This window comes from Acanthopagrus latus, chromosome 12 (genome assembly GCF_904848185.1).
Source record: "Acanthopagrus latus isolate v.2019 chromosome 12, fAcaLat1.1, whole genome shotgun sequence".
NCBI lineage: Eukaryota > Metazoa > Chordata > Actinopteri > Spariformes > Sparidae > Acanthopagrus > Acanthopagrus latus.
This window is the reverse complement of record NC_051050.1, coordinates 13,938,140-13,961,445: the sequence shown is the minus strand read 5'-3', so window position 1 is coordinate 13,961,445 and position 23,306 is coordinate 13,938,140. Positions and strand designations below refer to the sequence as shown.

Genomic DNA, 23,306 nt, shown 5'->3' with positions numbered 1-23,306 from the left:
ATGATTCTTTTAATTAATGTAGCAACCAATGTGTACACATATTTGCAAAGACTTTAGAAAAGTTGCAACGTATCTTTGGAAGAATGTGAGGCAATTTTATAGATGTATTATTCTTCTCTAACAGCAAGTAATTGATTAGTTGATATATAATAATGTACTTTTTACTCAACTACATTTATTTGATGGCTAAACTTGGCTGAGATTATAAACTACAACTACTAGGGAAGATGTACTGAGACAAATCACTTACAGTGTAAAAATATTAGATTACTGATACATGTCCTGCATTCAAAATTACACACTTTTTAAAAAGAAGAAGAAAAAAAAACAAAAGCAAAATATACTGATGTGTTGTTTATTCTTTAACAACGTGTTACATTTTATTAACCAGATATGATTGTATGTCCAATCTGGTATCTAGCAATATCGAAAACATTTTTTTTCCCAAGTATTAAGTTGTATATAGTAGAAATATACAAGTACCTAAGAACTATGATACATACAGCACTTAAGGAGGTGGACAAAGGTGCTTTTCAGCGCTGAACACTATCAAACTATAACTCAGAGCAGTTCAGATGAGGTTTGCTGGTTAGTGCCTTGTGATTACTGTTTAGCTGAAAATGATTTACTCAGCCTTTTTTCTGTTACACAACAGCATCATATGATTTTTAGGGAACTGCACTCAAAACAACACTGGTGAAAAAAATAAAGGAATCGGGGCACCTGTTAGCTAAGTTTGTTGAGAGTGCATCCCGTGTACAGAGGCTTTGTCCTCGCTGCAGCAGACCGGGGTTCATGTCCAACCTGTGGCCCTTCACTGCATGTCGTCCCCCCACTCTCTCATCCCATTTCCTGTCACCTCTCTCAGCTGCCCTGTCAATAAAGGCCAAATAAAAGAAAAATTGGACGATTATGATAATGCTGGTATGTATTTAATATCACTTAAGGGAGCAGTGGTAATTCTGTGCCATCTGAGGGAAAAATGTTCACTGTTCACTGCATTTACAGAAGATACAGCTGCCTATACAAATTCCTATAGCTTGATGACTGAAACCCTTTAAGAGACATTTAACACCACCACTGTGTCATGGCTTTCTCAAACATCTCAGTGCAAACATGTCACACTTAGAGTTAATATCAGACAAAGATGTACTAAGAACAGAGAAGCTTTCACAGATTCAAACATGTGGAACTAATCATACCCTGAGCATCTAAAATCCTCTTCCTGCTATTTCTTGTTCTGGCTTTCTTAGTTTACATTTACAAGACTCTGAACTTGGGACAGTTAAATGAAGATAAAAGAGGTAAAGTACAATTGTTAATATTGTAAACTGTTTTTCAGGTGAATTCTGTTTTTTAATAGTTGAATTAAGTTTTGAAAAGGAAGCAGGGAACTGATTTGTGCCACATTTTTTAAGTGTGTCACTCCTACCACAAAGAAGTTGTTGTGTTACACTTAGTACAATAAGATGATAAGAAGTTTTGATGGTGTGTAATATTGTAATCCAATTTTTTGTGTTACAACAAATAATGCAAAAGGAAGTCACCTTTGACCCAAGTCTTTTTTTTGCAAACAGTGCATTTCTAATAAAATGGTCTCTAGTCACACCCCTGGTTTTGAAATGTGAGCTGGTGGTTTTGTCGCCTTGTGTGGGTGAAGGGGATCTCCTTTGTGGGATTGCAACGGTGGTTTATAGGATGTTGTAAGACTTGAAATATCCATTTAAAAGCATCAGAAAAACAGTATTTTGTCCATGTATTCTTGTGACCAAGTTAAGCCTGTAAAACTCACCCACAAACACAAAACAAGATTGTGGTTAGTGGACAGTGAGAGATCGTCATTTGTTCCGTGACATATCCAGTCTGATCAGTTTTCGTCAGTACTCTGCTCAGGAAACAGAAGTGAGAAGTTGCATCCAGCTGAAGCGGGACTCAGGAGGAAGGCACTTTCTACTGATTGTTTCCACTTCAAGACATAACGTGAGTACTCCAGCTCATTTAATTTACCAAATTGAGAACATTTTTTTAATACAATTTCTGAACTGCTATAATCATATGTTTGTAAATGTTTATACAGAAAGACCCAGTGTTCCATATTTCAGAGAGATAACCAGCATGGAGGTGGATTATGTTGAATTTGGCGACTACACTCCAGACAATGAAACTGAGAACAACTCCACCCCCACTAATACACTGGATTTCAGCTCTTCTCACTCTACTTTAACTTACGTTCTGGTGGCGATCAACATCATTATATGTGTTATTGGCCTTGGAGGAAATGCATTAGTGATCTGGATATGCGGATGGAAAATGAAAAGAACGGTCATCACCACCTGGTACATCAGTCTGGCCATTTCAGCCTTTTTGTTCTGTGCCATTCTGCCCCTGGAAATATTCTACATGATCAACCTACACTGGCCTTTCGGACTGGCCTTGTGCAAGCTCACCTCCTCCGCTCTGTTTCTCAACATGTACAGCAGCGTGTTCCTGTTGGTTTTGATCAGCGCCGATCGCTGCATCATGATTTCGTTCCCTGTGTGGTCACATAACCACCGGACAGTTCGGAAAGCGTTTGGAGTTGTTGTCCTGGTGTGGTTATTTTCTGCGCTCCTAACTTTGCCCTCAGTGATCGTCAGACAAGTCAAAGTCCTGGGCTCAGTCACTCAGTGCTACACCGATTACAATGGTCTTTCCAGACACAAGACAGTGGTACTGAGTCGATTCGTCCTTGGGTTCGTGATTCCTTTCCTCATGATTGTGTTCTGCTGCGCCGTGCTTGCTGTGAAGCTGAGAAGTTTGACCCTCAAGTCAACAAAGCCCTACAAAGTCATGGCACTGCTCATCTTGTCATTCTTCCTTTGCTGGGTCCCCTATCACACCTTTGTTCTTTTAGAGTTAGACTTAAAGAACCACAGCCTGTATACATTTCAAACTGGCCTGAAAGTGGGGGGCACCCTGGCTGCAGCCAACAGTTTCATATCCCCAGTCCTCTATGTGTTCATTGGTAATGACTTCAAGCAAACCTTGAAACGTTCTTTGACATCAAGGATAGAGGAGGCCATGGCGGATGACATTCGTACGGGTGGTCTCAGTCACTCAAGGTGTAAGTCAATGGACGTTATCTAAAATCAAAGGCAAGGAGTATTTAACAGAACAGCATTCAATTATACAACTGGGTGACATCAATGTAAACACATGTCATGGCATGTTGTATGTATACTGTATAAAACCTGTTTGTATCAATGACTTATTTATCACAGAAAATGCTATATTTTGTCACAACATAAAATTTGCATGACTCAGTGATCACGCTTGGTCATTTGGACTATGTTTCTCAGGTATGGATTGGCCCAAGACAATAACTCTTTGTTTCTTTTCAAAAACAATATTTTCACTCAGATATTTTGTAATTTTTTGTGTGTAAATTAATTCCTTGTGTGTTTGTGTGCTGTTATATTTGCAAACCTGCACAAATTGCTCCGTCTGGGACGAATGAACTGTTTTGGATTGAACAAAATACATAATTTAAAATATAATATAAACTCAAAGAACTAAAACATATAACTGAAGTGACAGATTCATGTGACTTTGTGCCCTCTTATATATTCTTGATGATTTTTTTTTTATGTTTTAAAGAAATGGAGGCATATTGAACAATTCAAGGGAAGTGAACAAGTGAATGTTCCACTTAAGTTGTTCCAGCTTTCTTTTGCAAACTTCTATAAAAATTCAGACTTCCCTTATGATTTACGGAAGTCCTACTTCCACGCAGGATTGTTATATATTATTGTTGTAATTTTAAGTTAATAAAACTTTTAAAGCTGCTGAGTGGGTGGCGTATTTGTATTCATTCATGTTTTAAATATCTCTATATTCCAACAGCAATATTTTTCATACAGTGTTTGGTCAGTAACCCATGTTTCTCCTCCCCCTGCTCATCCAGTAAAAGAAAGAATAGGTTTTCTGGCATCCCTGCCCACTTTATCTTATCAGGTCAGAGAACTCAATGAAAAGGCTTGTGAACATGCAGTGAGCAGGATCCTCCTGTTTGCTGCTATGTCTGGTGATTACGGCTGCTCCTTCATCTGGCGACATAGAGGAGGGAGGGGACTGCTTACTGCAAAATGGACAGGATGTTTGCTAAAACTACAATAAGTCACACAGCAGCTTAAAACCGCTCTCATTAATATTTCTACATTTACAAAGGAAACGACTACGCCTATGAAATGCAAGAAAAGGAGGAACTCCATAGTTACAAATCATCACACTGCTGCAGCTTTACAGAATTTCTTTGGTGTCTTTTAGCTCATTGTTTTGGTATTTAACTCTGACTGCCTGTAACTGCCCTGCACCAAATAGCAGATAGAGTCAAAAATAAGTTAGCTGGTAAACACAACGGATGCTATAGCTATTTTCTCCTACTTCTACCAGTTCCCTGCTGGAAAAACCAGCATAGACCAGCACCAAAACACAACATATGCTGGTCTTGCTACTGACTCACAAAGTCACTAGCTGGCTGTGACCCTGGCTGTTTTTTTCCAGGGTTGGTGGAATCTAAAACTGAAAAGTGAGCAAGCATAGGACTTACATTCACCTAGTGGACAGAGACGACTTCAAATAAATGCTGTTTATGTGTAATATACAAGCAACTGTTTCCTAAAATGTCCACCATTTTAACTTTATAAGACGATAATATATCAGTATCGTGGCTAACGCTAACTGTGCTGCCCAAAAATAGCGAAACAAACTAATAAAAACATCCTTTAATAAATACTGGCGCCTGATTGGTTGTCATAGGCACCTGACAGACCTCACTGAGGGCAACGCATTCCCAACACTCCAGTAGCCACGCCCCCTGCCTCTCACAAGGATCTACTACCGGTTTGTGGATCTGCTGTGGACTGTGATGCAACCAGCTGTAAGGATATTTTCTCAACTTCCCAACAAGTTTTGCCGTTTCAGTCAGAAAAATCACACCTCGAACGAGAGTGTGGATTAAAGCTGTAGGATTTGTTGTTCGCTTCTATGTTTCCGTTGAATCGGTCGGACAGTAATGCTGTCATTTCTCCCTTAGCTTGTTAACGTTAGCAACTCCATTTGTAGATGGAAGCTAGCACGCGTTGTTTTTTTGTTTGATTTCGCTCGTTTTTTAAGAGTAATCCTCGTTAAACTCAGTCTCCCGTCGTCTCCTCTTTGCTAGTGTTATACCCCCATCCGCTGGGCCTCCATATGTACTTATTTTGAAGAGCTGGGTGCCAGTGGAGTCACCCCACCTGTACCGTCCTGTTGAGTGGATCTATCTGTAAATGGCCACCGCCGCCGCCCCTCCAACCCCTGGCCCTACCGCGGCCACTGAAAACCCAGGTCCCGGATCCAGCAGCTCGACTGCGGCCGACAGTGGCAACCAGGACAGCACGTTTGAGTGCAACATATGTCTCGACACCGCCAAGGATGCAGTGATCAGCCTGTGTGGACACCTCTTCTGGTAAGAACCATTGCCTTTGTCACTCACATGTTTACAGTTTGGCTTTTATAACCCACCTCAGACAAGGTATTAAGGCTACAGGCCAGATCCTGATCAGACCAGCTTATCTTACGTTTCATATCATTGAACGAGAGGTGAACTGAGGGTACACTGGTCTGCTGACATACGGCATCCTACTGGCCAGTGTCAGTTTTAAAGCCAGCATTTATTACCAGCGACCATCATTATTTGTATTGCTGATATGTATGATTTGCATGTTGGTATAAAATAATTTGATTACAGATAAGACCACTAGTTAAGCTGTTCCATCAGTTTTGCACTTGCATTAAGACGGAGATGCTTACAGAAAATGAATCATTTATCATCTATCATATTGTTTCTAAGTGCCTCTCTAGGACATGAATTTAAAATACTAATTATTAAAGGAATTTCACTGCTTTTTGCAACTTTCTATGATGATACTTTAAAGCATAGGCTTTATTCCACAAATGTAAAGTCTGTAAATATGAGCCACAAGCTGCTAGTATATTATAGTGTTGTATATCTGTAAGCAGATTTTGACGTTGTTTTGATTTCATTATCTCTTTCCATTTCGCAACTTTCCACCCACTGTGTCAGGCCCACCCCCGTCACACATAACTCTAGCTAACTTCTGTCCATTCAGGACAGGTCAGATCTTAACCACCTGGTCTGATATCAGTGGTGACGGTACCAGTTTAGTCATTAATTTTCTAGGAGAAGTTAAATCCCAAAGTAGGAAAGTAGTTTGTCATTTTGGTTTTCCTTTTCTTTTGTGACTGAGCTCATCAGTGAAGGGGTGATTGTGTTCTCTTGTGAACACAAGATATATGAATGTTTTTTTTTGTTTTTTTCAGTTAAGTTGTTCTAGGAGGCATATTATGTTTTTACTAATTCAACTTCTTCCCTGTCCAACACTCATCTTCCTTTGCATCTCCTCTTGATCAGCTGGCCTTGCTTGCACCAGGTAAGTTGAATCTCCTCCCTCCTCACTATTCACAAATGCCGCCGAACATGCATTTTTGTTGGTGGTATATTACTGATGCAGACAGTCTGGTTCTTTAAACCTCTTTGTCTTTATGCAGTGGTTGGAGACCAGACCAAACAGACAAGTGTGTCCAGTGTGTAAAGCTGGCATCAGCCGAGACAAAGTCATCCCCTTATATGGGCGAGGAAGCACAGGTCAACAAGACCCCAGGTGAGAAGTTTAAAACCACAGATCAAGCAGGCTCTAAACTTAACTGTATCATGGAAAGTCAAAGTATTCCCAGGATTCTCGAGTGGTGGATTATTTCCGTTCACATTTTGTTATCCAACATTGGTTGGGAGTAATAACTTAAAATGGACAGTTTTTAAGATGAGATGGGTGTATGAACAGTGCATATGATTGTCATGATGGCTTTTACATAATTTGGTTTTGTTTTAGAGAAAGAACACCCCCTCGACCACAGGGGCAAAGGCCTGAGCCAGAAAACCGTGGTGTAAGTACTCTGCATACTCTAAGTATACTTGCATGGTAATAAAGTATCTGATTTTGTTTTAGGATCAATATTTTCTTGGTTCCAAACCTGTATGGCTGCTTTCCGTAGATTTTCAGTGCCATATCCGCTGTTGAGTAACATGCATTCATGATGAAACTATTACATAGGGTGATGCAGCTGCTGTAGTGCTTAATCCATTAACAAAAGAACATTTCCCACTGGGATCCATTAGATGCTAACAGCTAAGGTGCACAGGTGTCTCTTGAGAATGATCACAAGTTGCACTGGCTGTTGCGTCACGTCTCACTCACTGTGTAGATATTGTGACTACATAGGAAGATGCAAAGACACATTTTTATGCTAATGATAAAATGCATGTTCTACAGGGCTTTCAAGGGTTTGGCTTCGGAGATGGTGGTTTCCAAATGTCGTTTGGAATCGGCGCTTTTCCATTTGGTATTTTTGCTACAGCTTTTAACATCAATGATGGAAGACCTCCTCCAGGTATTTATCTTTTACACATTCACTGATACTGATTTGTTCAACGACATATGAAATAACCTCTGTTTGTTAATTATTTTCCCACACAGCAGCTCCTGGGACACCCCAGCACATGGACGAACAGTTTCTGTCTCGACTCTTCCTGTTTGTTGCCCTGGTGATTATGTTTTGGCTGCTGATTGCATAAAAGCGTGGAAATCACGGTTCACACCTATGTGATTCTGCCTTCAAACATGTTTTGGTTCCTTTTTTTTTTTTCTTTCTTCAAAATTAAGATGAGTTTATCCAAGTATAAAGACCTCTCAAGGTGAACCACATTTGGTTGCCTTATGTTTTAACTGCCAAACACAGTTGCTTCATGTGCTTGCAATGTGGCACTCCAGAATTTATCCATAATTCCTCCACCCAAACTTCATACTGCTTAGCCAACCTTCTCCCTTTAATATCTAAATGCACGACTGTCTCTATTTTAATCAGACACTTAAACTGGAGATCATTCATGTGCTGTCGCCTAGCATTTTTGATCAACTTCGTTTTTTTGTACCGTTTCGTTACTATTACTATATTTAAACTCAGCTACACCACCAGTGCGCCGTGCTAATGAGGATCATACACGACTCCAATCTTATGATTTATAGGGTAATTTCCTATCAGACTACCCTGCTTGATCCCTATAACATTTGAGTTTGCTTTTATTGATAATAATAACGATTAGTTTAGGTCAGTTGGACCTACTCTTATTCAGTGATCACAGCAGGGAAAGAACAGGTTTCAATCATAACATTAACAATGGTTCTGTTCCTTTTTTTTAAAAAAATTATTTACACCTGTGCTTTTCCTACTGTGACGTGTCCAAATGTCTTCCAGGAAAAGGGCATACTTTTACAGGCCTTTATTTGTACTTGATAACAAGCTCGTGCTGCCTCCATACTGTCTTTCTGTTCACTAATTTACTAAGATTTGTCTTGTTTTTATCTAGCTGTACGCTTACAAATTACACATCTTCAGAATTTAACAAAAACCATACAAGTTTTGTGAAATCAAAACAATGTCTCTTTATTTTAGATGAGATGGAAAAATAAATGTGTTGGCGCATGTGTAAGCAGTTGAAAGGTTAATTTATGAAACAGTGTTCCTCTCCAAATTATTTTTGCTCAGCTTTCTCTTTGACTGTAATTAAATGTAAAATACTGTAGATTATTACAGAGTTAAAATGAAGATTGGTTGGTTTAACATGAAACCACTTTTCTAAATGTGAATTCACTCTATTGACAGTAAAACTATGTAAATAAAAATATGTTAACCATAATCTGTCTGTTGTTTCATTAATAAATCTATTGGGGCTGTTAGTCTCATCGAATAAATATACAAAATACACTGATCCAGGATGGCGTGAAAAAGTTCAATGATTTGTTAAATACTGAGATGTATTGGCTGTTCTTCATGTTAGTCATTTCACATGAAAAAGAAGATGTTCTTCAAACTCATCCACTTCGAGCTGTAAAAATAGATATCTTGGTCTTTAGAAAACAGTAAAGTACAAAAAAAGTCGGCATTTCCTGGTTTAGTCCTGCATTTCTGACTCCATCTGTTTTTCTTGAGATCCTGTCTGTGCAACGCTGAACTCCGCTTCATACATAATCTGCTGGATCTTAATTTTAGTCTCGCACCTCTTTTGTGGAGCGAGTCGCTTCAGAGCGGGCACAAAGCTCAGCAGGAACAGTTCGTCCTCATCCCGTGGCCTGCTGGGAAATGAGGTGCCATTGTCTTTGACCAGCCATTTTGTAGGGGATGGTGCCCTCTGAGAAGAAGGGGGTGAAAGTGACTCTTGCATCAGGCGCCTTTTCCGTCCAGTTTTGCTGCTGGGGCTGATCTGTGAGCTTGATGGCATCTTGGCCAGAACAGCCAGCTGGGCCATCTGCGCATCCTGAGACACTGAAGGGAGCTGCGTCACAAAGGCTACCTGGGGCTTGAGGTCAGACTGGCTCACAGGGACCTTCACCATGGACTGTGGTGTCTTGACAGTCTCTGATACATTTTCTGCCTCCGTGCTGCCAGATTCGTTGTCAGGATTGTCGTGGTCATCATTGTTGTTGCTGCAGATGTCTGCAACTCCGCTTCTCGATCCAGTGAAGGGTGCAATAAAATTCATAAGTTGTCTGTATTTCCATTTACTCTGGATGAGCTCTCCTTGCTTCTTGCTTTTGATCTCCAGCCGTACTTCCTTCAAGTACCTGTCTCTCATGTTCTTCCATTTTCTTTTACATTCTTCAGCTAGAAATAGAAAAAAATATCAAAGTGTAAGCAGCAAGTAATCACTCAGATTCTTCTATTTACAATGCACAAGAATGGTGAAAAATACTATTAAAGGATCATTTCACTCAAAAATGAAAATGAGGCCATTATCTATTCATTCATCATCTCTTTTCAAATCAATTTGGCTTATCTGTGCTTCTGCAGACGTGGTTTACTCCAGAGGACCTGTATGGAACCATTTTTGTTTGTTTACATTTAAAAAAAATGTCTCCATCTGCTTCAGTTATTTGGGAGGAAAATTTGTTTTAATGACCTAATTTTCTTTATAGGGTGTACTTATCCTCTAATAGAAATGTAAACAAACTGACCACACAGTTTTAAAAAAAATGATGGTTACAATGAAAATGTTTCCCCAGAACTAATATTCCCAAAAATGTTCTGCAAATGTATTTTTTTTTTTTTTTTTTTTGCACAGGATGATAGACTGAATGGGTACAGACATCTAACATGCTGATGAGAATTGTGCTCTTCTGCCCACAGTTGACAAAATGGATTATTATGAAACACACAACGCTGTTGTAATTATAGCTAAATGTTTGTGGTCAGTTGTAGTGGTCTTCAAATTTGTCTTTGGGTCAGAAAGTACACCTAGGTTTCTGTTGTCCAGGTAAAACTCAGAGGGATATTGGCCCAGACAAATTTCAGCTAAACAATTCATCAATCCACTGCTGTTGACATATAGCTGATTGTTCTCTGCTGTATTTGGCTGTAGACTATGAACAGTACTGAAATAGTATATAGTTGGATGAACACCTCTTTAAGTTTAGCCAAAAAGTAAAACAAAAATATCATATTTCCTAAATGTAGAATTCGCAACAGAGCTGCCCTTATCATATTGAATTTAATTGTGTATTTGTACCTTTTAAAGTGTTCAGGAAGTGTACTTTATGTGATCATGTACAGTATGGGGTATTAATATATATAGAAATACTTCTCAAAAGTAAAAGAGGAAGTACATCGCGAAACTTTGATTTAAAGTTACAGAAACAAAGATTAAAGGGTTATTCCCTTTAATTCTTCGTCATATTTGTCTTTTAACGAGCTGTCTGGAGGTCATGTTAGTTCAGCCGTGTTACACGCCGCCCCATCGCTGCCTGTGATTTCGTGCACCTGAGTACATGTCGGGCTGCGCCCTCCGTCTCCTCGCTCCGACATTTTTTTTTTCTCTCTCCCGTCGCTTGCACGATACTTAGAGAAGCTTTCCCTTCAATGGGACTCGAAACGGTAAAAGCACGCGCGTCGGGAGCTTCGTGCCGCTGAGCGTGTCGGAACACACGCGGTCGGCGGCGGCACAGCAGCAGAGCCGGACCGTGCCGTTCGGTGCAGCGCGGCCTACGGCGTGCGGGCCGCGGCTGTTACCGCTAGCACGGTGCGCGCGGCTGCAACCACACCACCGAGCCGTGTGGGCACTCACGCGGATAAATAAAGAAAAATTAAAAAGCCTCTTTGAAGAAACACGAAGACCGTCTCTACCTCTGAGAAGGTGTTCTAATTCTTGTCTGTTCAGTCACCAACATCCGACATCGGCTAAGCAAAATATTAACTGGCAGTAAAGTTGTGATAAACAAAAAAAACAATCACACACTCACATGGGAGACCCAGGACGACACTGATGCTTCTCCAAGCATTTGCCCGACTTTCTGTGCAGCGGTAATTCGGCAAAGTGACATTGTACAGCTCTGGATAATTAAATACAGCCAATATTAACTTATCGTCCATTTTGCCCTACTGTTGTGTCTGCCCGTGCTGCTGCGCGTACGCGGAAGCGGCAGTCTTCTCCCGCCTTTTCCGCCCAGCTGCTGCACCAACGCGAGTTATCGCGAGTGGCGGGCTGCCTGCCGCGCTGTGTCGCTCCGCCGTTCAACGGCGGCCATTTTAGTTTTCTGTCACTGGGGGGCGCAGCACTCAGTCCTGCTTCACTGTGGGGTGATTCATAAGAAGTCAGTCTACACACCTGTTTTAAATCAGACATGAGGTTTACTCAACTATTTTATGAGTTGACCATCAGTTTAATGATCATTATGAAGCCAAATATTTATAATATGAATGAGGTAATTATACAAACTGAGAATATTTTTTTCCATAACTGAATAAACAAGTTGCTCTCTGGGAAAAGTTGGCAGGATCTGCTAAATGTAAACAAAGCACTTACTAACTCAGTAATAATCAGTTTTCAATACATTTTACTTATCAATACATTAACAATATCAGGTACAATATTACCTTTGATTACTCATTAATATCACTGTATATATCACCTATTTCTACCTATACCATATTATTTTTCCTAAATGTATCTTATTTTTATTGTCATTCTGGCACTGATATCAGCGTATACTCAATTTTACACTTTGTCATGATTAGTCTCTCATGTTTTTGCATTTCATCTTTATGTCACTGTTATCTCGAGCTCTCTGGCACAAGTATTTCCTTCAGGATCTATAAAGTTCTGTTTTATCTTATCTGTAGGAGATTATTTATTATTATTATTATTATTTTTACAAAGGTACAAACATACTAATATAAAAAAAAACATTCACTCATTTTCAGATTACAGGGAAAAACTATGAGAAGAAAAAGAGTGAAACTATGAAATCAATATATTTGTATTTTTATATACAGCTATTACATGTGTGTCTGCAGCCACAGGTTGGTGTTCTCGATTCCTCTCTTGTTCCCGGGGGTTTCACTATCCGACCAGTGTTCTCTGAGCCCTCAGCAGTTAACTGTGACTTTTCTGCCTGCTCGAGCTCACATACGAGCAGGTCTGGAGCGAACACAGAGAGGACGGCTGATCCTCTGCATTTCCTGGTCGCACAGCTGCAATCTCCGATTCCCCAGGAGGTTTTGGGCTGCGGTCCAGCAGTGAGCAGAGACACTGAGCTTTTTCACACGTGAATGGTCTGAAGCCATGTGGCGCTCTCTGCCAATTTATCAACAGCCAGTGTGTGGGTGTATTTTTAATCTCTTCTGGATAGTCCTGATGGGATTTGTGTCATTTATCATTATTCATGTTTTGATTTTATTTCTCCCACAGACCTGCTGTTTGAGTAGTTCTGATCCCAACACGTAACCCAGAGGACATATGAGTCAGTGATTATTACGCAGAAATGTATCTCAGATCAACCCTTATCATAACTGTGTAACATTTTTCAGAAATAACAGTCTTCGCAGATGCAGCTTCACATCACGATAACACAGAGAAGCAATTGCATTTCTTGAGAGCCGCTGCCTGGTATCAACATGCTTTTTTGTCACTATATCTGATCTGGTGTTTGCCAACCCCGAAAACAGAGAGGATTTGGAAACCAAAGCGTGGGGTCTGAGGGTTTTAGAGACTTTTTGTCCAGCTTTCTACAATGACTTTTAAAGAATGACAATACAAAGTACACTGCAACAGCATTTTGTGTTAAATACTTTTAATTTGCAGGAAAAGGTGAAAAGTAATACTCTAATGTGAACTTGCACACATCTAAAATCAATCAGTTCTCATTCAGTTAGTCATTATTTACATCTGAAATTTGCTTCCTCTTCTTCATTTCATGTAATTTCTTTGTCCGTCTCTCACTCACTGAGGAAGACGAGCTGCAACAGTGCAGTAGAATACACACTGGACAGCTGCTGTAACTATAAGGAGAAATATGGGAGAATTGATACCCCAGGTGGAGGCAGGGAGAGTGGAATAAAAAAAAAACAGGAGCATCTCTGGAAAATAAGGAGGGTTGGGAAGTGTGGTGTTTGGTTTCTAGAGAGTGAGGGAGTGAAAAACATAATTGTCCATTTCCTCTCTTTGCGTCCCTTTGGGTTGAGTATTTGAAGAGTAGCTCCTTAAAAATCTACCAAATAACTGTAATGTCCTTGGTGCGGAGGTAGCTTCTCTTTACTTCCCCTCTTGTACCACGTATTGCTCTTACAACAACAAAATGAGCCTTTATCATTCTAATCCCCGGTAATGAATTTTGAACTGTTTTGAACCAGTGTGGATGTGGTACAATTCCTTCTATTGAGAGCCACAATAACTCCCAGATAGCGATCTCGCATGCTCCGGCAAACTATACATCAACATTCCGGGCGCTATTAAACCCGAGTGAAAAGGATGGGATGGTGTTTATTGTTATCTGTTTTCAAAAGCCCTTATAAGAGGAGCTTAAGACAGATTGTGGAAATCCATTAATTCTCTTGAAGGAAAGAAGAAGAAAAAAAAAGGTGTATTGCCTTGTATGAAATCACAGGATTTGTTGGCGGGGGGATGAATTTAACCTGTAATAGCTTTACCTCAGCTGCGCACATTGTCAGAGAAGTGAGACTGCACCACACAGATAAGACACATGATGCATGATGGGGAATACAAACCACACGGAGGGAACCTCTGTGATCGTCTGTGGTGAATAATACCAACAAATCTATTAGTGTCGTCCACACACGTCACTGGCAAAATGAGTCAGTCATTCATCTGCAGAATGACTGTGTGCCATTAGTATTCACTGCTGTTGTCAACTTGAACATATCTGCTGATTTGCACAAGATCCTTTGTTGATAAAGCTAAATGGGAAGGTGACATTATTAAATAAATTTAAGGGCTAATCCTCAAAGTCAGCATACACAAGTCTCTGGCCACACCAAAAAAAAAAAACGTTCATCTTTAAATCCAGGTTTCTAATACCAAGCAATCCCCTTTTCTCTAAAACCTCAACAATAAGGATCTTAGGAGCTCTCCACTTCTCATTTTATGCACTGAAATCTGATTTCTTTTGGAGAAAGGAATGAAGCAAGATTAACCGAATCTGCCGTCCTCCCTAACCTCTTCACAAAACTGCCCAGATTAGCCAGGAATTAAGTTTCAACCGTTTTATGTGTCTGGTCCATAGGGGGGATTATAGTTTTACTATTTTTTTTGCCTCCCAATTTCACTATAAGGGCCTGACACGCTGTTATAGAGAGAGGAGAAGCAGAGGAGCAGCTGAGGCTGAACTATCCAAAAGTACTGCATGTCAATATCCACTGCCTGCGTTGAATTTTTCTGCCGGAGATGGATGGACTGATCGGGATGGAGAGACAAAAGTTTCCTTTCACTATTGAGAACATTCTGAGCAAGTATCCAAACAGTAATGGAGACAGGCGGTCATGTGGAGCCAGTGGAATAAAAGACAGGATGGTGGGTCCTGTTGGAGGCCAGGCAGAGACTGTTCATCATACCTGTCTGTGCTGCTGCTACTGCTCCCACTGTGGAGACGTATACCAGACTGATTTCATCCACGAAGGTAAGACCATTCTCACCTCCATTTACACACTGGTTTTTGACATCACTGACCTAAAAAACAGATGTCGTCCCTGCAGCCTGTCAGTACAGTTGGCCACCGGCGATGCTCGCAGACCCATGCAGGCTGGGAGATGCTCACAGGGAGGAGCAGACGCCCGGTCAGGTGCAGAGGAGGACCAGACGTCACCGCACGATTTTCACAGAGGAGCAGCTGGACGCACTGGAGGAGCTGTTCCTGCAGAACCAGTATCCAGATGTGAACACGAGGGAGAAACTGGCACAGCACACTCACTTAAGAGAAGAAAGGGTAGAGGTAAGACTGTTGTGTTACATTCAGTCTTTCAACAGATAACAGTCGTGTTTTCACAGTGATGCGGGGTTAGATAAGATCCAGCTGAGTAAGTGTATTGTGGCAGATGGAGAAACACTTAAGATGTGTGCAAGTTTGATCATGTTTAATCAAAGCTCTAGTTCATTTATGGTGTTTTAAATATATACATCTGTATGACACAATGACTAAATAATAACAATAAGATAATAATAATAAATAATTTTTTCTCCTGATAGGTTTGGTTCAAAAACCGAAGAGCAAAGTGGAGGCGTCAGAAAAGACTATCATTTGGTTTGGGAAACACACAAAACTAAATGTGTGTGTGTGTGTGTGTGTGTGTGTGTGTGTGTGTGTGTGTGTGCGCGTGTGTGTATGTGTGTGTGTTTTACATAAATACAAGGATTCTTTATTCTTGCTGTTGTTGCAAATTATGACAAATAGGCATAACCTTTGTTTCCAGATAACAGACAAACCCTTTGCTTCAGTCAATTCATGTGACTGCGGAGAGCTTTGTAACCTGTTAATGTGTCTGATTGATGAAGTGCATGATAGTAGGACTTGACTGAAGTACTGTATATGTTAATATAATCCTGAGAGTCAAATCTTGGAGCTGTAAATGGATTTTTATAGTTTGCACTTGTTGTGAAAAAAGTGTCCTTGAGAACAAATAAAGTTGTTATGACAGAGATGGAGAAGCTTCATTTTTTATGCGACCCAAAACACTTCCCAGTTGAAGTGTCTATATCAAAAGCTGACATGCATACATCTTTTCCTTACAGTTTGTGAGCAGGCTAATAAGTTATGATGAGAAATAAATGAGTGCATTTACTCAAGTAATGCACTTAAATACAATTTCAATGTACTTGTACTAACATGACTATCTCCAAGTCTGTTATTTTATACTCCCACTAAACTTCATTTTGGAAGGAAATATCGTGCTTTGTACCCCACCACATTTATTTGATAACATTAGTTACTAGTAACTTTGCAGATTGCATGCTGCATCAGAGCCGAAGTACCACATTCTTAAATATATTTATTTCATCAGCAATCATATAAATAAAAAATAAAAATCAATAAAATCAACAACTGATTCTGAAAATCAGAAAAAGTGCAGAATATCCGATACAGTAATCGTCCAGGTCAATAAATGGATGACCTATAACATACAGTGTACATGTACAATTTACTTCTGCTTGTACTTTTAATACTTTAATACATTCATTGCCAGAAAATTATTTTTGGGTGCAGTTAATAGCAGATATTTTAAGTATTATCCATATAGGTTTCACTTTTCCTAAGTGATATTTTATCGATATTTATTTATCTATTATATTACAGTATGACTTTTAAGTACTTGCTACTGTACTGCTAATTCATAACTTTAATCTCACAGATCTTCATATCAGATAGTCACTTAAAAACAATGGCTGGGATTTGTCTGAAAATAAAAACTAATAATAGTTTATATGTTATTATTATTATTATTATTATTGTTGTTGTTGTTACTGTTATTATTACTGTTATTATTATTATTATTATTATTATTATTATTATTACAAAAGTCATAATGCATTCTCAAGTGAACAGGGTTCTTAAAGACAACACCCACCCCAGCCACAGTCTGTTCACCCTGCTGCCATGTGGCAAGAGATACAGCAGAATCTGATGTCAAACTACCAGACTATGCAGCAGCTTCATTCCCCAGGCTGAGACTCATCCTCAACGCTCCATTGTCCAAAATAGCGTGATGTAGTTGTTTTTTTGTTTTTTTGTTGTTGTTTTTTTGTTGTTTTTTTTAAATGGCACATCATTTTACCCTGTAAACGATATTTAAACATAAAACACTTTCCAATAAGATACTACACTGAAAGCAAACCTGTGGTTAATAGTAGTTTTTACATTGGAGACTTCCGGCGAGGCTAGGGTAGACTTCCGGTGACGTAACATTCAACATATTACGCATTACGTTGTTTTTACGCCGTCCTCAGGTTAGCTTAGGATAACTTGCTTGCTATCAAGCTGGTTCGTCTACCCTTACTGACTCTCCGGTCGTCTTAAATTTAAAGTTGTATACGGCGTGTTTGAAATACTTAAACGGTCTTTCTGAGGTGTAAAAGCCGCCTCCCGTGTCGATTCAGTCGGTGTTTACTGTTGGTAGAACGCCATTATCCGCTAACAGTGTCCACAATGGAGGGCAGCGCCAGCGTGAGGAAATCGCTGTCTGGAACTCTCGTTCCTGCGTCGGTCACAACAGTTGCTCTCCTGAAACAACCAGAGGAGCAGGACAAGCAGAAGCTGAACAGGAAGGTCCTCGATGAAGAGGAGTACATTGAGGTAAATGGTAGTTAATGATACGACCGTGGGACGGGCTGTCATTAGACATCAAATTGCATAACAGTAGTGCTGTGTTCGCCCTAGCGAATTAACTGTTCAACCAACTATGTATGTGGCGTTAACAAACATAACTGTTTGTGTTCACCTTTGTGTGTTTTGTTATTGGGGTTTGAGTAACTTAGATTTACAGTAACTCCTGAGTGCCCTGAAAGTGACGTATCAAATCAGAGGTGCCCCACCTGCTGTTACTTGTGGGAATATATGATAACATAATGAAATGAGTATACACTAGATGTGGTCAAAGATCTTGGCAATTGTAAAATTATAGCTCAGTATAATTCGATGATGATACTAATGAAGCAGTATGTCATTTTGGGGAAGAAATTCAAACTCAGAATGATAATATTTACAATATTAATGAGGTAATAGTACAAACTTAGAAATATTTAACACATCTCAGAACGGAATAAAAAAGCTGTTCTCAGAGGACAAAAAGATCCCCAGGACACTTTATGAGTGTGTTTGAGGCAAGAAAGGTGGTAGGGTCTGCCCAATATAATCAAAGTAAAGCAGCATGCCTTTCCTATAAGGTTGGTTTGTTTATTCAGTTATGAAAATTAAGAGAATTGTATTTACTTGGTTAGTTTCTCTTCTGTTTAAAAAGTGTGTCCCAAATACTATGTAACGCACCTTGTAGGTATTGAGCTCAACATATCCCTCATCCTGTTATATCACCTTATGCCATCATCATCATGTGGAGCTGAGATTATCATTTTATTAAATAATAATTCAAGTTTACAGTTAGTTACAGCCCCACCATCATGTTTTGTGTAGGGCACTAGCAACCCAAGTAAATATACCAAACTGAGTGAAGTGAGACTCACCTGAGAAACACCTGGGAATTCTATAACAAAGTAGAAGTGTACAAAGTAAACTGTAACTACCTGTCTATTTTAGAGTTTAGAGAAGATCATCCAGAGGGACTTCTTTCCGGATGTGACTAAATTGCAAGCGCAGAAGGACTATCTGGATGCAGAGGAAACTGGTGACCTGGAGAGAATGAGAGAGATATCCATCCGATATGGGTCATCTTTGACAAAATCTACGCCACGTTCTACGGCACCCTGTGAGTAACATGAGGAGTGAAATTGTACAATTGACATATTGTACTTGCAGAGTTGGAGAACACACTTTGCACGTGCCAATGTGCTGTCAGTGATACAAACTGTTGTCAACAGGAGTTTAGTCTGAATGCACTTTATACTTAAGTTTTGCTTTCCTTATCTTTTTGCCTGTCAGATGTAACGCCAGCTAGCTTTGAGACACCCGTGGGTCGCGCAGGGTCTCCCTCCTCCATTCATGGAGGCAAAGGTTTAGATGGAGGTATGTGTCTTATTTTTAATGATAGAGAACAGATAACACCGCATAATGTTCTGAGCTCTATTTTGTGTCTCCCACTTGAAAACTATTTTGTTGCACCTTACCTAAATCATGTTTGGCAGTTAGTTCTCAAACAAATAGAATTACAATCATAGTGTAACCCAATTCTTTTTGCTACTGTATTCATAGAGAGCAAGGATGATGACAAGGAGGAGAAAGAGCTGCCCTGTCTGGATCGTTTCCTTGCCAAAAATACCAGTGAGGATAATGCTTCGTTTGAGCACATAATGGATCTGGCATCGGACAAGGAGAAGCTGAGGCATTCCTGGTTGTATGACGCTGAGGCCGAGTATAAGCAGGTAGGTTTCTTTACAAATTAAACAGTTTAAATTTGAAGCAAATGAATGAAATGCTTGGTGTGCAGATCATAAAATTAGAAACCAAATCTTTGGTGGTTTTCAGGGTTGTATGATTCTGAAAATACTGGCACAGTCCTTTCAAAATATTTCATATATTTATGAATACTTCTGCTATTTCAGCGCCATGAGGAGAACCTTGCTTTACCATCAGCCGAGAAGGCAGCGCTTGAATGTGTCAAAGCTGGACTTGAGACATGGGAGTACAAAGCGAAGAATGCCTTGATGTATTATCCAGAGGGTAAGAACACCAAGCTTGGAGTGACCTAAATCCTATACTGAAGGCAACTTTAGCTGTGACAGAAAAAGGTGAATTTCATGTGTTTTCACAATACTTATTTTTCTGCAATCAGGTGTTCCAGATGATGATGCTTTATTTAAGAAGCCACGAGAGGTCATTCACAAGAACACTCGCTTTACTGTAGACCCCTTCAGCAAAGCTCTCAACAAGAGCCAGATTCAGCAGGCCGCAGCCCTCAATGCCCAGGTAAATTTGAGGAATATGGTGAATGAAAACCAAAAATAAGTGCTGTATACTTGTCCCTGCATGACAGTCTATTTCTCAGTTGAATAAGACTGTTAATGCATGAATTATGTAGCTCATCTATTTTGTATTCTCTCCAGTTCAAACAGGGTAAAGTAGGTCCGGATGGGAAAGAGCTCATCCCACATGAATCCCCAACGGTGAATGGATATGGTTTTGAAGCAATGCCGTCCCCTGCACCTGGTAAGTGGATCTTAAAGTCATGTAATAGTACTGAGACAAATGAAACCTTAAAGAAAACAACCTCTGCCTTCATTTGGAGTAGATTTCTGAAAGCCGTTTGTCCCCTCAGGTGTTGCTGAGTCGCCTCTGATGACCTGGGGTGAGATCGAGAGCACCCCATTTCGTCTGGATGGATCAGACACTCCATATGTTGAGAGGAATCACGGTCCATCATTTAAGGTACAGAACCTTTAGTGGTTGCTGAAGTTTTTTGGATTATCTTGTTGGGTTTTAAAAATATTGACAATGCAATAACATAAAATTAAATTATTTGCAATAGATTCCAGAACCAGGAAGACGAGAGAGGCTTGGTTTAAAGATGGCGAATGAAGCTGCTGCTAAAAACCGTGCAAAGAAACAGGAGGCACTGCGGAAGGTCACGGAAAACCTCGCCAGGTAAAGAGCTTCTGCCCCCATGAGTAAAACAGCTTACTGCACATCTCAACTACTGTCTGGATAACTGCATTTTTCAAGCATTTGCCACCATTATAAACTAACTGATCACGTAAATGTTTGTCTTACAGCCTTACGCCTAAAGGTCTAAGCCCAGCCCTCACCCCCGCACTGCAGAGGCTCGTAAATCGGACATCCAGCAAATACACGGACAAAGCACTACGAGCGAGTTACACCCCGTCACCTTCACATAGACTCGCATGCAAGTCTCCCTTCGGTGGCCCGGTTACTCCCTCAGGAACGCCAACACCAACCAAGTCCAAGACGCCGAGCTCTCAGGACCTTACATCACTCACAGACAATCTGCTGCAACTTCCCAAGAGACGAAAAGCTGCTGACTTTTTCTAAATGAAGCTGTTCTCTGCTGGGACTGTGCAAAACAAAACAGACTCATTATAAGGGGGAGAACTTGATTTATAAACTCTCAAGATCCAGTTTTCTCAAATATAAGAGCATATCTTTCAGCTGGATGGCTGGATAAAGAAATCTACAGGAAGACTGAGGATTTTTTTTACAGATTTATTTGTTACTTTTTTGTGGAGATGTGTTAATGGAGATCCTGTAACAGACATCTGAGTGTCTTAATTCTATTGAATTACTTGTTAATCAAGTTGTTTATATTTTGTTTTGGCCCAAATGTAAGGTTTCATAGCCACTGCCCAGAAGCTCATGCTTAATAGTGATAATAGTTATCACTCAGCTCTCCATACATGCCGCTGTGACATTTCAGTTTGTCCATGCTTATTTTACTCAAAGTATTTTGTTACCTTACATCAGGTTTCATCAGGGTCACCTTTTTTTGTGTAAAAAATGGGGGAAAACACAAAGAGCTTCTTGTTCAGACCACTGATAGACAGTAAAAATGATGAATGTTTCTTAATTTAATGTTGAAAAATGTCTTTCTGCATAAAACTGTACAACCTTTTTTCTTAAAACCTATTATTAAATTGCGCTCTTGGCTACAAATTGTCTACAAAAGAATATAAAGCCATGCATCACCAGGTGAAGTCCTTGTCAATACCTCTGCTCTACCTCCTACGTGTAGAACAAAAATAACTTTTTACACTTTTCCCAGCGAGCTTCTAGTCATATTGCTCTGTGTTTAAACAGAGATGGCTGAAAACACTCCAATATGACCTCCTTCTTTTTTCTGAAGAAGTAGAAGTTACAGGGCCCTCTGAGGCCAGATTTATTAGCAAAAGAGATTGTGTGCGCGGATGTCAGCGCATGCTCCAGCACGATTTACAGCATCACCTTATCAGGTGAGTCGTGGTTCATAAGTCAGTGTTTTCATGACCAGGCATGTTCTCCAGGACAAGGCCATCAGTCTGTGCCATGTACAGTGGTATTAGTGTGCCTAGTGGTGGGATGTAACTGAGAACATTTACCTGCTGTATTTAAGGATCAAATTCAAAGCACTTGGTATTTTGATTTAATGCAACTTTATACTTCTGCTCCACTATATCTCAGAAGCAAATATTCTACTCTACTCCACTGCGTATGTCTTTCAGCTACAGATAGCAGTTGCCAGATCACAATTTTTCATACCTGTTTTGTCCGATGTAAGCCATAATGCATCCCCGATTCAGGATTTGAATTTTTCTGAAAAATGGATGTAGGATGAAGTGTTTCTTTATGGGTTGAGAAAATATTCTTACTTCTTGAGTTCATAAACAGTTTTAAATTCCCATTGGATTAGTTTAAAAATACATTGCCACAGGTATGTAAACTCAGTTTTAGGTATAGCAGTGTAGCGATGCTACACACATATGATCACTGTATTGAATATGTCACATTGCTGTAGATTAAAGGTGAAATGTGTAATAATTGAACAGTTGACAAAATCATGATTGTAACAAAAGGAGAGCAGCATATCACCTGTGTTACTGCCAATTGTAGCTGGTGTTAGCTAGTTAGCTCAGTTGGCAGTGCAGCTAGAGATTCAGACCTGGAGCTCAGAGAACAGGTTACTGTTATTTACATCGCATCTATAGCAGTGTAAGAGGCAACACATACATCAACACAGCAGTAATATTATGTTATAGATAGTAAAACACTTACTGGGACTATTTTTCCGCAGAATGAGCATTTGATGCTTTAAATGTGCTATGTATAAGTAAAGTTGAGTTTCGAGTGTTATTCCTAACTCATCAAATAACAATTTGGGTTACCCAACTTGTCAAAAACAGAGGTTTTGGGATTTTAAGAGGTTTTTTTTGTTTGTTTTTTTACAGATAGCAACTCGAAGTTCGTTCTCTTGATGACACACACTTTTACTTAATATGGTTTTGACTGCAGTATTAATAAATGTACTTGAGTCTGAATACACATCCCATCGATTCCGTATTTTAAGTCTGAAAACTGGTGTTAAAGACGAGAGATAAAACCCGCAGTATGCTCACATAAAGCAGGAACATTCCTCAAAGACGGTTTGACCCAGGGGCTGCCTCACAAGGTCACAAAGGTTAGACTGTCTGTCTCATGGAGGGGAGGGAGACCATACACATAGCGAAATTACATAACACTCAGGGGAGAAAACGGATATTTATGATTTTTTTTTTC

At 39.8% G+C, this 23,306-nt stretch overlaps 5 protein-coding genes and 1 long non-coding RNA gene across 7 annotated transcripts; 4 read left to right on the top strand and 2 right to left on the bottom strand.

Annotated features, from left to right (window-relative positions):
• Positions 1–339: 339 nt before the first annotated feature.
• LOC119029564 lies at positions 340–4,790 on the bottom strand. Its single transcript, XR_005078024.1, has 3 exons — positions 4,589–4,790; positions 3,024–3,122; positions 340–873 (listed from the first exon to the last, which is right to left on the bottom strand). It is a non-coding gene; the product is annotated as an uncharacterized LOC119029564 (long non-coding RNA).
• On the top strand, positions 932–3,828 carry LOC119029559 (chemokine-like receptor 1). Its single transcript, XM_037116444.1, has 2 exons — positions 932–1,980; positions 2,078–3,828. Exon 2 carries the CDS (start codon positions 2,116–2,118, stop codon positions 3,124–3,126), a length of 1,011 nt encoding a protein of 336 aa, XP_036972339.1. The 5' UTR covers positions 932–1,980; positions 2,078–2,115; the 3' UTR covers positions 3,127–3,828.
• A 7-nt stretch (positions 4,791–4,797) lies between the features above and the next one.
• Positions 4,798–7,721, top strand: rnf185 (ring finger protein 185). 2 transcript variants are annotated; one of them, XM_037116451.1, is made up of 7 exons: positions 4,798–4,918; positions 5,201–5,485; positions 6,452–6,470; positions 6,589–6,701; positions 6,930–6,984; positions 7,371–7,488; positions 7,575–7,721. In XM_037116451.1, the coding sequence occupies exons 2-7, from the start codon at positions 5,307–5,309 to the stop codon at positions 7,670–7,672; spliced, it is 582 nt and encodes a 193-aa protein (XP_036972346.1). In that variant the 5' UTR covers positions 4,798–4,918; positions 5,201–5,306; the 3' UTR covers positions 7,673–7,721. The 2 variants fall into 2 exon arrangements, with proteins under 2 accessions (XP_036972346.1, XP_036972347.1); XM_037116452.1 differs by having other exon boundaries at positions 4,856–5,485; positions 7,578–7,721.
• Positions 7,722–8,520: 799 nt separating this feature from the next.
• Positions 8,521–11,701, bottom strand: LOC119029561. The gene is made up of 2 exons (XM_037116449.1): positions 11,391–11,701; positions 8,521–9,759 (listed from the first exon to the last, which is right to left on the bottom strand). The coding sequence occupies exons 1-2, from the start codon at positions 11,518–11,520 to the stop codon at positions 9,050–9,052; spliced, it is 840 nt and encodes a 279-aa protein (XP_036972344.1). The 5' UTR covers positions 11,521–11,701; the 3' UTR covers positions 8,521–9,049.
• A 1,524-nt stretch (positions 11,702–13,225) lies between these two features.
• On the top strand, positions 13,226–15,706 carry LOC119030253 (homeobox protein goosecoid-2). Its single transcript, XM_037117685.1, has 3 exons — positions 13,226–15,062; positions 15,139–15,374; positions 15,629–15,706. The coding sequence occupies exons 1-3, from the start codon at positions 14,831–14,833 to the stop codon at positions 15,704–15,706; spliced, it is 546 nt and encodes a 181-aa protein (XP_036973580.1). The 5' UTR covers positions 13,226–14,830.
• A 1,636-nt stretch (positions 15,707–17,342) lies between these two features.
• Positions 17,343–22,260, top strand: ess2 (ess-2 splicing factor homolog). Its single transcript, XM_037116697.1, has 10 exons — positions 17,343–17,729; positions 18,687–18,855; positions 19,029–19,112; positions 19,299–19,468; positions 19,649–19,766; positions 19,879–20,012; positions 20,150–20,252; positions 20,362–20,471; positions 20,572–20,687; positions 20,816–22,260. Exons 1-10 carry the CDS (start codon positions 17,583–17,585, stop codon positions 21,090–21,092), a joined length of 1,428 nt encoding a protein of 475 aa, XP_036972592.1. The 5' UTR covers positions 17,343–17,582; the 3' UTR covers positions 21,093–22,260.
• The last annotated feature ends 1,046 nt before the right edge of the window (positions 22,261–23,306 follow it).

Bases quoted from the DNA above. Each gene is read 5' to 3' on its own strand.
- LOC119029559 (XM_037116444.1), top strand. From the start codon at position 2,116: ATGGAGGTGGATTATGTTGAATTTGGCGACTACACTCCAGACAATGAA.
- rnf185 (XM_037116451.1), top strand. From the start codon at position 5,307: ATGGCCACCGCCGCCGCCCCTCCAACCCCTGGCCCTACCGCGGCCACT. The intron at 6,702-6,929 runs GTGAGAAGTTTA...GTTTTGTTTTAG, and splicing joins ACAGGTCAACAAGACCCCAG to AGAAAGAACACCCCCTCGAC. The intron at 6,985-7,370 runs GTAAGTACTCTG...CATGTTCTACAG, and splicing joins CTGAGCCAGAAAACCGTGGT to GGCTTTCAAGGGTTTGGCTT.
- LOC119029561 (XM_037116449.1), bottom strand. From the start codon at position 11,520: ATGGACGATAAGTTAATATTGGCTGTATTTAATTATCCAGAGCTGTAC. The intron at 9,760-11,390 runs GTGAGTGTGTGA...TTCTATTTCTAG, and splicing joins TGTCGTCCTGGGTCTCCCAT to CTGAAGAATGTAAAAGAAAA.
- LOC119030253 (XM_037117685.1), top strand. From the start codon at position 14,831: ATGGATGGACTGATCGGGATGGAGAGACAAAAGTTTCCTTTCACTATT. The intron at 15,063-15,138 runs GTAAGACCATTC...TCGTCCCTGCAG, and splicing joins GACTGATTTCATCCACGAAG to CCTGTCAGTACAGTTGGCCA. The intron at 15,375-15,628 runs GTAAGACTGTTG...TTCTCCTGATAG, and splicing joins TAAGAGAAGAAAGGGTAGAG to GTTTGGTTCAAAAACCGAAG.
- ess2 (XM_037116697.1), top strand. From the start codon at position 17,583: ATGGAGGGCAGCGCCAGCGTGAGGAAATCGCTGTCTGGAACTCTCGTT. The intron at 17,730-18,686 runs GTAAATGGTAGT...TGTCTATTTTAG, and splicing joins ATGAAGAGGAGTACATTGAG to AGTTTAGAGAAGATCATCCA. The intron at 20,472-20,571 runs GTACAGAACCTT...TATTTGCAATAG, and splicing joins ATCACGGTCCATCATTTAAG to ATTCCAGAACCAGGAAGACG.